At 46.8% G+C, this 14,293-nt stretch overlaps 1 protein-coding gene across 2 annotated transcripts in view; it reads left to right on the forward strand.

The window, feature by feature from the left end:
* The window catches only part of ATXN7L3 (ataxin 7 like 3), a 323,035-nt gene that overhangs the window by 226,970 nt on the left and 81,772 nt on the right, over positions 1 to 14,293 (forward strand). The window contains exons 10-12 of one of the 2 annotated variants that reach the window (XM_069634310.1): positions 2,242 to 2,285; positions 2,826 to 2,897; positions 3,543 to 3,676. In XM_069634310.1, the coding sequence (XP_069490411.1) occupies positions 2,242 to 2,285; positions 2,826 to 2,897; positions 3,543 to 3,676 (250 nt within the window). The remainder of the gene's footprint in view (positions 1 to 2,241; positions 2,286 to 2,825; positions 2,898 to 3,542; positions 3,677 to 14,293) is intronic. The other variant, XM_069634311.1, reaches the window with a different exon arrangement.

The raw sequence follows: 14,293 nt of genomic DNA on the forward strand, positions 1-14,293 counted from the left end.
CTGTGAGCTGTAGAGCAGCACAATGAAATCGGTAAAAAACAAGTATTCACATAAACACTTAGACCCTTTAACTGTTATATTTATTTATATATACACAAAGCAAATGAGTTACACTAAATATGCAGAGGCTAATAGTAATATCAAGTCAAATTTCAGAATCCAGTTATTCAAGCAACAATAATGCAGGTGAGTAATTTATTTTTGTACTAAAACATTTCCAGCACACAGAGTGACATCAATCAAGGTCAGTAGTAGCACTTATGGTTCACCATACAACATTGAGTTTGGAGGGGAAAAGTGGCTAGAGCACTGTAACATTAGTCTTTTCTCCCAGAGGGATGTAGGAAGTATGTTCCCCACCAATAACAGTACGAGTTAAAACCTTTATAGGGAACACGCACTGCCAAAGCCAGTAGGGTTCGGAAGGGATGCTTTTAGTGAGCCAGGACAGGTAAAGTCAATAGGATAGTTCTGATGCAATCTTCTTAGAAAAAAATTAGTTGAACAGTCATTAGTTCTTTGAAGAAAAACACAGGAGCCCAAGGGAGCCTCCCTGATGTGCACATTATGTTAGGCCTTCACAAGCGAATTGATGTAATTCAAAAGGATTGAAAGAAGCACTCCCCAAGTTAGGAAGCTCTAGATTTGGCTAGGGGTGGTTACACCAAAAGCCCCACAGTACCTTAGAATCAAAGCAGATGTTCCAGCTGACTTCCTTCTTGATGCAGTGATGCAGACCCTTGTTCCTGGACCTTGGTCGTGGTGACGAAAGTGAGGACGTCTGACGGGCTTCTGTGGCAGCACTCGAGAGAGAGAGACTCTGCAGCAATGGATTCCACTCGTTTCATCGGCTGTTAGTGGTTTTCTCAGTGTTGAAAAGGAATGAATATCCCGGTTGGAATTTCCTGTCCCTCGGTCCTGAACTCTGGTGAGGGGACTCTGGATGAAGATCTCTTCTGTCGACACGGATTCCTGTGAAGTTTCAGCTGGATTCGTCCTTCGGAAGACATTGCACTCGTTGTTGGTCCAGGTACCCCAGGTATTGGGAAATTGCAGCCCAGGAAGGTTGCAGCGACATCCGACCTGGCCCAGAAGGAAGCAGGTCTTGAGGCTAGTTGGTCCTACCAGTCTAAGGGAGGAAGTCGTTGTTGGTGAGCTTTCTTGTCGATGGGGAAACCTGGGTTAGCACAGCTGCAAGGCTTCAACAGTGCTTTTGCGGTCCTGGAAGGTGCTGCTGGCTTCTCTCTGCATCTTCTTCGGATTGGATGTTCCAATGGTAGGCTCTGCCCGTAGTCCCAAAACCCTCACCGTATATGTGAAATCAATCATTCACAGAACTAAGCTATCAATCACACGGGGGTGGTTGTACTGCAGGACTGCCTCCCGCCCAGTTGAACTGGGGTCGGTCAGGCATGCCTAATAACAAACGACAGTTAAGTATCGGGCTCCTCCCTCACTTCCTGCCTTTCCAGACACACTGGAGCCTGGGTGAGCTTCAGGGCTGAAGGCTGCCAAAGGCAAAACACACAATGGACTCAAACCTGATCTAAACAGTAAAAGCCCAAAAGGAACCAACAAACAAGGAATGGCGAAAAAAAAGACGGGGGCCATTTTGGTAAAATGGTCACCCTTTTGGGCTGTATTGCAGCTGAGAAAACAGCCTGCAGATAAATTGCACAAAAGGTAGTAAAAAGAAACCACTGCCACTAGTTAGTGTAACAAAGTTACACGAGAAGTGGGATAAGAAGTTACTATGTAACCCCCAGCACTCTACATTAGGTGGTGTGTGCTGGACCCGCAAAGGAAAAGCTAAGTAAAACGAACATCCTACTATTCTTGTGAACTGTAGTTCACACAAGAAAATGTATTTAAACATTTATAGAGAGTACAAGGGACTCCTCAGTGGCACGGCACACATGGTGTTGTGTGTCACTATTTCAAAAGCAGATGCCTATGGAGTTTATCAGACTCCATGAAAGCATAAGGAACACAACATCTCAGTCAGAGGGTAAAGGCATGAGTGGGTGGCAAAAAGTCCCACTCCCTCAGGAGGTCAAAATCAAAAATGTCCCAGATTCCAGAAAAGGGCTGTGGGTATCTAAGGTTAAAGGGAATTGGCACATAAACTGAAAATTCTCCCTAAACACTTGTAGGAAAGATCCTAGCTCATCTAGTGAGCAGTGCTTAGCCTATTTGTCCTCTCACCCCAGCCATCTAATGGAATACTTTCTTTTTTTGTAGCAATGTGGTGTCATCTCCGAACATACGAAGAAGATGTGCACAAGGTGAGTCTGCAACCGCTCTGGTGTTCAGTGGGTTTTTCTTAAGGGCCAAACAAGAAAACAACCTGGGTAGGCTCTACTATTGGTTGACAGGCTCCCTCTGTCAGAGCTGAGCACATTCCACGTATACTGCTCCTAATGCATCCTTCTCAGTTTTCCCCAATTCATCCAACCCCACTACTGCCATTTCCTTCAATGGATCCAGGTCACAGTATTGTACTCTAGGTCCAGAACCAATACATTCTCTCCCCAGCTATGACTTTACACTTAAGGGGTCCTCCTGCTTGAGAGACAACCATTGGACATGTTCTCCCTTTTTTACACATAGATGTGTGCTATCTCCTGCACTTTTGCTTGGGCTATAACGCTTCTGTTGCAAAGCTATTCCTCCAATACATGCTTTCAATTGAGCCAAACATTCTGATTTCTACATCAGGCCTCCTCAAATGCCCAGTGTCATTGGGTTGTGCCAAATAAAATATATGCCGTGCGAGGCAAGCTCCATTTTGTGAGGTGTATTTCTATCCTCCTTTCCCTCCACAGGTCCCTCCGCTGCCCCCAGCACACAGATGAGCAGCGGAGGTCTGTTCGAGTCTACCTGATGGGAAACTCTGAGTAAGTATGGCTGCTGCCATTCTGTGCCAAGTGGTTATTTAGCTTAAAGCTTTAAACTGTTTGGGACGTGAGGGTTTCATTACCTTGCCCATCTTCCTCACAACTTGTTTGCTGGAAACCTCTAGCAGACTGCTTAGAGCTCCACTGCACCATGGCGAGTAGAATCCTCAAAACTCTTGCCATGTTGCATAAAGCCTTCTATGGTAAAGGCTATGCATGGAGATGCACTAAAATCCAGAGGGCCATCCCTTAATGCCACCTCTCGTCTGCCAACTTCAGTCTATGTACAGTCCCTTCTGCATAAAAAGGCCACATGTGCTTTTATTCCTACCTTTTGGCCCATCTGTGGATTATCCTCTCCGGATACCTCTGGGCTCAAGAATTAATGTATTTATCCTCTTAGCTGGCTGATAACAGTGAGCCAGAACTCTGGTAGTATCCTAATGCTCGCAGCATGAAGAGGTAATACAGTTTAATGCGCTCATCTGTATATCCACACATATGCCTTTTGGCAACTTGGGGGAATATGAAATTAATGACCTAGGCGATTTGAATTCTATGGTATAGTAGTTTTTGTTTGTTTTTTTGGATCCTCTCAACTTTGTACTTGTGCTATTAAGTGTTTTGTCTCTCCCATGCCTCCAGCTTGATGACAGACATGGAAGGGGGGCCTGAGAACGATTGCTTCGATGTATCTGAGAGCCAGGCCCTCATGGGCCGGCTACAGTGGGATGGCTCCTCCGACATCTCACCTTCAGACTCTGCCTCCTCTAAAGCAAGTAAGTCCTGTGCAGGGTGGAAACTGAAGTTTAAAAAAAAAATGTTTATTAGATTTTCATCAAAATACATATCCATCACACAGGTTTCAGTAAAATAACCAATAACGAATAATGGTAACTAACAATATTCTATGTCCATACAACTATAATACCATTCATCTAAGTCTACCATCATACTAGACCTTACAATTTAAAACAATAGCATATTATAATTCCCATGTGAAAAACCGCAAATATAAAATACAGTATTTCACACATAAACACACAAAACAACACATGAAACAATATGAAAGGAAAAGAGAAGAGGGAAAGAAAGAAAAAAAAGAAAAAGGAAAAAGTGGGGGATCCTCACTTCCTCCCCCTCCAAAAAAAAGGCATATCCATTTTGAAAGTTGCTGCTTCTGTCTGATTACAAGTGCATATTGCAGAAGAGCAAGGTGTGACGCCTGTGAGCATCTCTTGTTTGTAACTCATTTTATCAACACCCTGTCTAAAGATGTAAATGGCTAGAGTAGCATTTGCTTTAGAAGATGCACAATATTGGGGCTGGTATGATGTTACCCTGAAGGTGCCACCAAAAGCAAAATACTCTGAGAATAACAACTGTTTTAGAAACTCTATTGTGACTATTACCGCTATGCTCCAAAGCGCCATAACAACTTTGATGTAAGTCATCAAGTCCAACCTGGTTGGCTGAAAGTGGGCAAATTGTAGTTAGTCGTAGGCTGCATGGGTGGGGAGAAGCCTTTTTGAGGAGGAATAATCACTTTGTGTGCCTCTTTGATTTAGAAGTATCTAAAGAGCATTTGTCGTGATGCAAGGATTGCCACGTTTTTATATAAACTTTTGACCACTATGCAAGTAGGAAGTAGCCCCAGTAGCACTTCACTTGGAGAAGCACTGTCCTTGGTTATCGCAAGACAGCCTAAAACTGGACTCTACAATGCCCTTGGAGCTGTAGCCTTAGTCTATTGAGACTATGCTTGCCTCCAAAACTCGTTTTTCAGCATGATGTGTGCTATAGTTTGGCACAATGTGCATAATCGCAGTGGTTGGTAATACGGAGAATTCTCATTTCTGTGCTAATTTCCTTTAACCTTGGAGAACCACAGCTCTTTTGCTGGACTTAAGGACTTTTAATTTTAACCCTGGAGTGAGTGAGCCCTTTTTCTCACTCTTATGTGTTTTGACTGATTTGGATTATGCGTTTCCTTTGTTTTTGGAGCTGAACAAACTCCAAAGGCATCTACTTTTCTACTTTTTGTATAGTAACACACATCACCTTCAGTGCAGTGTCACAGAGAAATCCTTTTTAGATTTCTCATAAGCTTTTAATACCTTTTCTTGTGAGAATTACTGTTCCCAAGAATAGTAAAGTGAAATTGACTTTACTTGCCCTTTTTCTTGGTAGGTCCAGCACACTGCTGGAGGGTGGGGGGGGGGGGGGTCACTTAGTAGCCCCTTTATCTACTTACTCATGTAAAAAAAATGTATGTATGTATGTTACCCTCACTACTTTAAATGGCTGGTGGCAGTGGTTTAATTTCCATACCATTGTACTTTTCTACCGCTAGCGCAGGCTGAATCCTCAGCTGCAGTATAGCACCCATGGGTGACCATTGTGTCAAAATGGCTCTGGTCTTCTTTTTTTGCCATTTTCTGTTTGTGAGGTCTTTCTTTGGTTTTACTCGGCACGCCAAACCAGGTTTAACCCTTTTGTTCGTTTTGCCTCTGGCGGGCCTGCGTACGGAAACCCGCCTCTTGTTCCAGTGTGTCTTTCAGGGCAGGGCAGGAAGTGAGGGAGGTGCCTGAAACCTCCCTGTTCTTAGTCTCATTGGTTACCTGAATGCACCCAGTCCTGATTGGCTGGCTGGCTGGCTGGCTGTCCTTGCAGGGCAGCCACCTGTGTGAGTGACAGCTAGGCTTTGCATGAAAGGTAGAAACCTGCATAAAAGGCGAGGCTTCTTGGACTGAAGATATAGTCGACCACTGGTAGAAACATCCTACAAAGGAATCGTGAAGAGGAGCTTGCTGTATCCTCCTGGACAGTTGAGCTGCCAGGTGAAGCCCTGCTGCTGTGCTGAAACTCCTTTTCCGAATCAACAAGAGAAGCTCTGGAGAGGACGACTTCTTCCCTTGGGTTAGTCGGACCAACTAACCTCGAGACAAACTCTGCTGGAAGACCTCCCCCAACTTGCTGTAATTCTTTGCTGTTGCTGGAACAGAATGCCAGGGGTCGAGAAATCCGTAGTCGAGTGCAACATCTGTAAGCCGGCCGAAAGCTCCAGGAAGATCCTGAGGACTCTCCCGAAGCAGGACAGCCCAAGCTCGAGTCCCCTCACCAGAGTGCTAGACTCAAGGAGTGAAGGAAGCCCAACCGGTGTCCAAGATCCGCAGTGGTGTTGTTTACCGAGCGCTGAAACCACGAAGTGCTGCTGATCCGTAAAGAGTCCGTAGCTGCCACCGACCTCTGAATTTCTGTGCAGGAGTCCTGCAGACGTCCTCCCTCTTGACCCCACGACTGAGGCCCAGGAACACAGGATCTGCAACACTACAACCAAGACAGAAGCCAGCTGGTTCCTCTTCTTCTAACCTAAGGTACTGGTCAGACTAAGGTGTACCTACCTCATTGCCTGTAGCTCGCTTTTCTCAGTTGAGACTTGCAGTAGCTGCTTTCTAGAGTTGATCTCAGCTCTATATTTTCACAATATAACAGCTTGTGGCCCAACAATGATTTTCTACAACTCTCTAACTTTGTGCAAGATGGACCTCTCCTCCTCCTCCCTCCTGGCCTCAATTCCTCCTTTTTGGTGACCTCTCCTCTCATCTTTCCCTTTCTACCCCCAGGCCAAGCCAACCCCAACACTGCCACCTACCTTCTCGGACATTCGGGCCACGAAGCGTGTGTCAGTTGAGGCTTTCACACCACCACCTAGACCCCCACCCACCCCACCTCTGGTTGACTCACATCCTGACATACAGCCCTTTCCATGCTCTACTCTTCTATCTCTGATACTCTTGATTCTCTTGCCCGTGTCATGAGGATCCATTTGAAGCCCAAAGCCAAGTGCAATGCTTGGCATGACTCTGACCTAGCTACCCTTAAACGTAACTGCAATGTGGCTGAGAGGAAATGGGAGGGCTTCTTGTTCACCCTCTAACAAATCGGCCTGCCGCCTGCTCCAAAGGCAATAACGACTCTTTGTCCATACTAAGAAAAGAGACCACATCCAGGCCAGTGTCTCTGCAGCATTTTACAACTCGGACAAACTCTTCAGCAAGGAGCTGACCAACCTTGCTGCAGTCTCTACCTCTCCTGTTGCCTCTCGGGCCCTTGCACGACCCTTGTCTCTCACTTCATCCTGTCCACCCTCTCGTCCCCTCCCCCTCTTCTCCCTTCTCCTTCTGCGAACTCTGGCCCTCCTGCAACCGGCCCCCGCCCTCTTTTTCGTCCTTTCCTCTCTTCTCCCCTGACGAGGTCTTTAGTGAAGTCCGATCTATGAAAGTCTCATCAAAACAAGTTCTTCCCTGTTGCTCCAAAACCATCAGTGACCACATTGACACCCTTGCTCCTACCCTGGCCGATTTCTGAAATCTCTCATTCGCCTCAGGAGCCCTCCCCTCTGAAGCACTCTCTTGTGCACCCTCTTCTCAAGAAACGCACAGCTGACCCTTCTTTCCCGGCAAACTATCACCAGATCTCCATCACTCCTTTCTTGGGCAAACTCCTGGAAAAGCTGGCCATCTCGCAGCTCAACCTTCACTCTGATTCTGTTGGTTGTCTCCACGACCATCAGTCTGGCTTTAGAGCTGCCAGAAGCATGGAAACTGCTCTCCTGAACATCCGTGAAGATTTGCTCTCCAACCTTGACTAACATCCCCTCTGTCTTCATCCTACTCACTCTCTTCTGCCTTCGACACGGTCAACCCTACCATCCTGCTCAACTATCTCTTTGACAACCTGGATATCACCGATCAGACTCTGGCCTGGCTGACTTCTTTCCTCTCTGATCAACCCTCTCAGGTCCAACTTGGATCCTTCTTCTCCTTTATCCCCATCTCTACCTTCGGTGTTCCCTAGGGGTCTAACCTCTCACCCTGGCTTTTCAACCAATACCTCTAGCAACTCTAGCCCATGGCACTGCTGTTTTCTGCTCCAATTTGCAGTGCTATGCTGATGACACAACTCATTTTCATGCTTCCCTCGGCCACCTCTTCTCCTTCTCTCATCTCTGATTGCCTGTCTGCTATTCGGGAGTGGTGTGCCGCCAGCAATCTATGCCTGAATGCCTGCAAGACGGAGATGCTCCTCATCGGCACTCCTTCACCCTCCTTTCCTGTCACTCTCTGGCTGGCTGTCCTTGGCCCTCCGCCTACCCCCACCTACGAGGCTAAGAACCTTGGTATCCTCTTAGACTCCACGCATTTCTTTTCAGCCCACATCTCTGATGTCTTTAAAAAGTCAAACTTGCAACTGCACCTCCTGTTAGGGAGAATTCTCAGAAATGTGTTAATTCCCTTCTACCTTAGAGACCCCCAGCTCTTTTTGCTGGACTTTAGGACTTTTAATTTCTAACCTGGAGAAAGTGAGACCTTTTTTTCCACTCTCTCGTGTATTTTTCTGTGATTGGACTTTGTTTCCTTTGACTTTGGAGTCTGACAAACTCCATAGGCATCATCTTTACATTGTGACACAAAGCACCATTAGTGCAGTGACACAGGGAAGTCTCTTAGATTTCCCAAAGGTTTAAATACCTTCTCCTGGTGAAACTACTGTTACCAAGAGCAGTGAAGTGAAATTGACTTTACTTACATTTCGTAACGTTCTAGACCCAGCACAAACTCCATAACCAAAGAAAACACAAGAGTAAACCCATCCAAAATGCATGAGAGTGGGGGAAAAAGGCTCACACTCTCCAGGTAAAAGAATCAAGTCCTCAAAATCCAGCAAAGTTTTGGGGGTCTCTAAGGTGATGGGAATCAGCACATTTAGGAGAATTCTCCCTAACGGGAAAACCAGATCAAGTACATCGCTTTTAAGTCTGATCCGAGCTCCAGGAAGATCCTCCGACTCCCATGAAGCAGGACTGACCAAGCCTGAGCCACCTCAACAGAGTGCTGGACCCCAGATGCGAGGAAAGTCCATAAGGTATTTAAGAACCGCGGTGGTGCTGTTTGCGAGAGCCGCGAGGAGCTGAAACCGCGAAGTGCTGCAGATGTGAAGTTGCCCATTTTCTGCCGCTGACCTTCCATTCGTAGTGCAGGAGTCCCCAGACGTCCTCCCTCTCGTCCCCACGACTGAGGCCCAGGAACACAGGGATCTGCAGACCTACACAGGAACAGAAGCCAGCTGGAAGCAGTTTTTCTACTGTAAAAAACTAAGAGGACCTCTTGTTGGGTAGCCTTGCTTGTTCTCAGTTGACTTGTTTTGGTTGCCTTTGCAGAGTTGCTTTCCGCCTTGGCCCTCACAAGTCTCCTAACTTGTGGCCCTACAGTGATTTCATTTACTACAAACATTTCTAAAACACTGTGCAAGACTTTTTACCTACCTGCAAGAAGTGCTTCAGATCCCCTAGACCTTTGATCAACTAACATTGGCTGTCCTGGCTCCCTGAAAGACTCTTCATACCTCTGACTTTGTTCTTTACCTTTCCCCCAGGAAAGGTTTAGCTTACTTTGCATTGGAGGATTCTAAAAAGTGCTTACCTGCTGAAGAATATTTGTTAACCATCGTTTTCTCTCTCCCTCTGAAACTTTTCCTTTTGATCTCCCACTCAGTATTGCTCTAAATGTGGCAGTGATGAATCAATGTCCACAGTGTCCTAGTTATTTAAATCTCCTGAGGGTGTAGGAAGTATCTGTGTGCCATCCCCAATGGGCATCGACTGATTTAGTGAAACTGAGAGAGTGTATTTATTGAAGTATATTTTGTGTTATGATTGTTCCCTTCTAAAGAAGGCTTATTCAACTGACTGTTAAATAAATAAGTGTGTAATCAAGAAATCTTGTGTGTAGTGTTTATTTCAATAACTGTTATTGTGAAACTCTGTGTAACAACCTTACTGCTCACATTGACCCCTCTTGAGATGAGCCTGGCTGCTCAGCCACACTACTAACCTGTGTAGTACAGACTTCTACCAATAAACCAAAGGTTTGGCTACCTGTTGCCAGGAGGACAGGCTTGGTACAGCCTCCCACAGGATACTGCATACAATCATGCTTAACGCCTCCTCGGAGGTATTCTGACTTTCCTCTGCTTCCCGCCAAAGCTCACGGTCTCTCGAGCCCTGGTTCTTTCTAGTTTGGATAATTGCAACAGCCCCTTTCCAAATGTACCTGCTTCTACTATCTGCCCTTTGCAACTCATCCAGAACAGGACTGCAAGACTTGTCCTTGGCCTCAAGCACTGGGATTGTATCCCTCCAGCCCTGAAATCTCTTCGTTGGCTCCCAGTGGCTGCACGGATTAAATTCAAGACCCTTTGCATTGTCCACAAGGCTTTCTGGGGCCTGGGTCCAAAATACCTTCAACTGTCAGTATATTCCTTCCCTCTCTAGCTCTTCGCTCCTCCACCTCCCCCAGGGTCAGTCGTTTCTCAGGAACAGCCTCCCTGCCACTCTGAAACTTGAGGAGAACCATCTGCGGTCCCGGAAGCACCTCAAGACCTTCCTCTTTGCTTCTGCTTTCGCTCCTCCTCTCTGCTGTTGATCTGTTCTGCTTCAGCATCGTGTTCCCGGTTACCCTCTGATTTCGGGGCCAGGTACTTGCTCACCCTGCCATGCACCCGCACTGCCTCATGGCAACCCTTACACTTGGGTCTGTATCTGTCACCTTGCAGTCCCCATAACTTTTCTCCACTTATCAGACACCCCCTGTCTGTAACTTAAACCTAGTACTTGCCACTTGCTGGCTGCACTACCACTGTTGTTTTTTATTCCTTTGCTTAGTACTTTCCGCTTCCCGTCCCCCCCAGCTGCACTTTCCCCCTGACTTTCCCCTGCACTTGAGCGTTCTCAATGTCACTTGGCCGAGTAAGATCATTGTTTTTGTTCTCCCTTCTTCCCCTCCCTTGCCTCGTCACGCTTTGAAACGCTTCTGTATGAGCGCGATACAAATAAAATATCAAAATACTTTTTTTGCTATGTAAGAAGTGCTTCAGCTCCATAGACTTTGTCACAAATTGACTTTAGCTGCCCTGGCTCCCTGCAGACTCTTCTGACTCATTGACTTTGATTCTTACTGTCCCTCACTGGTTTTTAACTAATATTTACTGGGAAAGGTTTTTATCTAGACTTCATTGGGAGATTTAAAAAGTCCTCACATGCTCTGAGAACCTATTAACCTTTTTCCTTCCCTTAAGCTTTCCACTTTACCAACCTCAGAATTTTACAAAGTACAAGAGTGATATATAAATGCCAATACTGTCCTAGTTAGCGAAGTCACCTCAGGGTGTAAGATGTGTGTATGAAGCATCTCTAAAGAGTGTCTACTTGCTTTGATCTGAGAAAGTATTTTGAAGTGTATTTTTATTGTTGCACATTTCCCTTTTTAAAGAATGTTTATTTAAAACTGACCGTTAAATAAATAATTATTTTACTAAAAACCTTGCATGTAAGTGTTATTTGGATACTTGTATTTGTGGATTTCAATGCTACAGCTCACATTAACCCCTCTTGAGATAAATCTGGCTGCTCAGTCACTCTATCAACTTGTGTAGTACAGACCTATACCAATAGGTTGGTTACCTAATATCAAGTGTATAAGACTAGTGTAATCTCTCACAGGGTTATTGCATCAATTCTGTATCAATTCTTGCCTAACACCCATATATCACAGGAATCTCTCTAGGGGTTCGGGAGTTTAGGAGCATGAGCTACCCATATTCCTTCTGTACCGTACTACAATAGTTCAATCCCTTATGAACTACCCAAATGTCCTTCCATATTCAGAAACCTACAACAAACGTCCGACCATTCTGCTTCCATACCAACGATCTCTCCATGGAAACCAGCTGTGATTTTCTCCATTCAATATGTCCCTGGAGGACCATTCCTCTGTACGAGGTAGTACCACTCTTTTCCAACAGGTGGCCCGACATGCCCTAGCTGCTAACAAGAAGTGCACCATGTGCGGCAGACCCTTCAGCTCCCCATCTATCTCTTCTAACACAAAGACAACGAGCATAGTGTTCAATGGTTGCGATATTCCTTCCATCTCCCTAATCACAGAAACACTTCAGTCCAATACATCTGCGCTTTTTCACAGGACCACCACATGTGCCAATATGTGGCACCTTCATCAAATCCATGCTAACTGTATTTTAGAGAGGCGGACTGGATCATATTGCCATCTAAGCAATAACTTTATTCCATGGAGTTTGTACTGCCATCATCTTAAAGGCACATTTTCCTCCAGTCTTTCGTCAATATCCCTCTCTAGATCTCTTTCCCTTTTAGCTTGTTACCCCTTTATACCTTCATGTGCCTCTATGAAGGCTGAATACAACAAGGAAAACAAACCCTTACTTTCCACATGTGTGTCCAGAATTTTCTCTATCGAGGGGAGCTCCCTCTGAACTTGGCGTCTTCCATTTCTGTGCTATGAGCACCCCATCAACTGTAAATGGGGGGGGGGAAATATGGAGAGTGGTCCAATATACAGAGCCTCTTCCAATTCCTGGATAGTAATAAAATGTCCATCCCTCTGCAATTGTCCCACACGCGCCAATCTTGTGTCGAACCAGGCCTGGAGTCTATCCAAATCCGTGATATCCTCTCGGTTGCCCATAAATGGCTCATGGGTGATTGCCAAGTAGCAATCCCTATCATCCAGGGTCCTTTATAGCAAATTTTCCGGAGCATTCCAAGTATGGGATGCTCCCCAATCTTGCTTGAGATCTTCTCTCTCTGAACCCACAACCATTCACCCGCTGGCATCAGTCGCAAATGATGGTTCTCTGGGTACACCCATTGTTTACTCTTGTCCTTCCTTAAATTAGCTACCAGGACCCACAACTGGCATGCCCTATAATAAGTGGGAAGATCAGGAAGTCCCACTCCTCCACATTCTTTGGGAAACATCAGGATGCTAGTCAAGGCTTCTTTCCCTGCCAGAGAAAACAAAGCACACGTCCCTTAGCTTCCCTCAACAATGCTTCAGGCAGTTCTGTCTTGAGCATTTGAAAAAGATGCAACAACCTAGCGATGGGGTTCCTTTTTACGGCGTTGACATCCTGCCCAAGAAATGCTGTCCTTTCCCCAGGTCGACATCTTGCTGTATAATTTCTGTACCAACGGTGGGAATTTGGCTTCACATAACCCCCCAAAGTTCTAGTAATGGTCACCCCTAAATACCAGATGTTCTCTGACCTCACTTCCATCCCTAAGTGTTAAATGCCCCAGTATCTCCATACTCCTCTCTATAGAATGGAATCCAAGGACACTTACTTCTGTTAATCTTCAAACTAGTTTGTACCCCATACCTCAAGATCACATCCATCATGGCCGGCACTGAGGTGTGAGGAGTGGAGCAAGACATTGTCCGTATACAGACCTAACTTAAATTCCGTTGAACCCACCCGAATACCTTCCACCAAAGGATCATTTCGAGGGGATTGGGTCCTCCGACGTATTCCATATCTTTGACAGGTAATGTCCACAGCTGTGCTGCTTCGGAAAATCTTTGGCGTCTGCGTCCTGCTTCGATGACGTTGATGCGCCGTCCCCGAGGACCTCCTCCGACAGCCGATGTCACCCGATGTGATAAGTAGGACACACGACGCCCATAGCCTCAGTTCCGTTTTTTGCCGCGAACGTGTTCGCTTCGTGAATCTCGGTACACCTCGACTCGTTGGAGTTTGCTGTTTTCAATTCTCGGTTCGTTGAACCTGTTCGGTTTGTTGTGAAGACCTGTTCGTGGCGATGTCTTTCTCATCTTCAACCCCGCGTCCGGGCTTCAAGAACTGCAGGGACTGTGGATCCAAGATGTCGGTCACGGACTCGCACGACGCCTGCCTCTGGTGCCTCGGGGAGGCCCACTATACGGACGACTGTGTCGACTGCCAGTCGCTCACGTCAAAGGCCTTGCGGGAATGCAAGAAGAAGCTGTCGGTAGGCCGGGTGTCTAAGCCCCGGAAGTCGAGGACTGCGGGGCTTTCGACGGATGACTCGAGGGGCGACTCTCTGCGTCATCGTCGGAAGTCTGGTGGGTCTCCTTCCAGGAGTCGGTCTCGCCACTCCTCCGCCTCTTCGAGGCATTCCAGGAAGCGCCGGCATAGGTCGCCTTCCCCGTCCTCTTCCGAGGACTCCGCCCGTCGGCGGGTCGCTTATCCCTCCATGCAAGCGGCACCGGAGGAATGGGCTTCCTTCGGGAAGCCTATGCTAGCGATTCTGGAATCGCAGGGCACCGGTCCGTCCGCGCCTCCGAGTGGGGTCGGTCGGCACCGATCGAGAGACACCGCTCGTACGCCTTCGGGCTCGAGTGGTCGGCACGGCTCGCGGGAGAGGTCCCGCTCGGACAAGGGTAGCCGTTCTCGCCAAGCCCGTGCCAGGTCCCGGTCCTTGACGCGCTCGAGACCGTGTGATCCTGTGCCGTCTTCAAAGAAGACGTCGACGCCTG

Source organism: Ambystoma mexicanum, chromosome 13 (genome assembly GCF_040938575.1).
Source record: "Ambystoma mexicanum isolate Mex_15411 chromosome 13, UKY_AmexF1_1, whole genome shotgun sequence".
Classification (NCBI taxonomy): Eukaryota; Metazoa; Chordata; class Amphibia; order Caudata; family Ambystomatidae; genus Ambystoma; species Ambystoma mexicanum.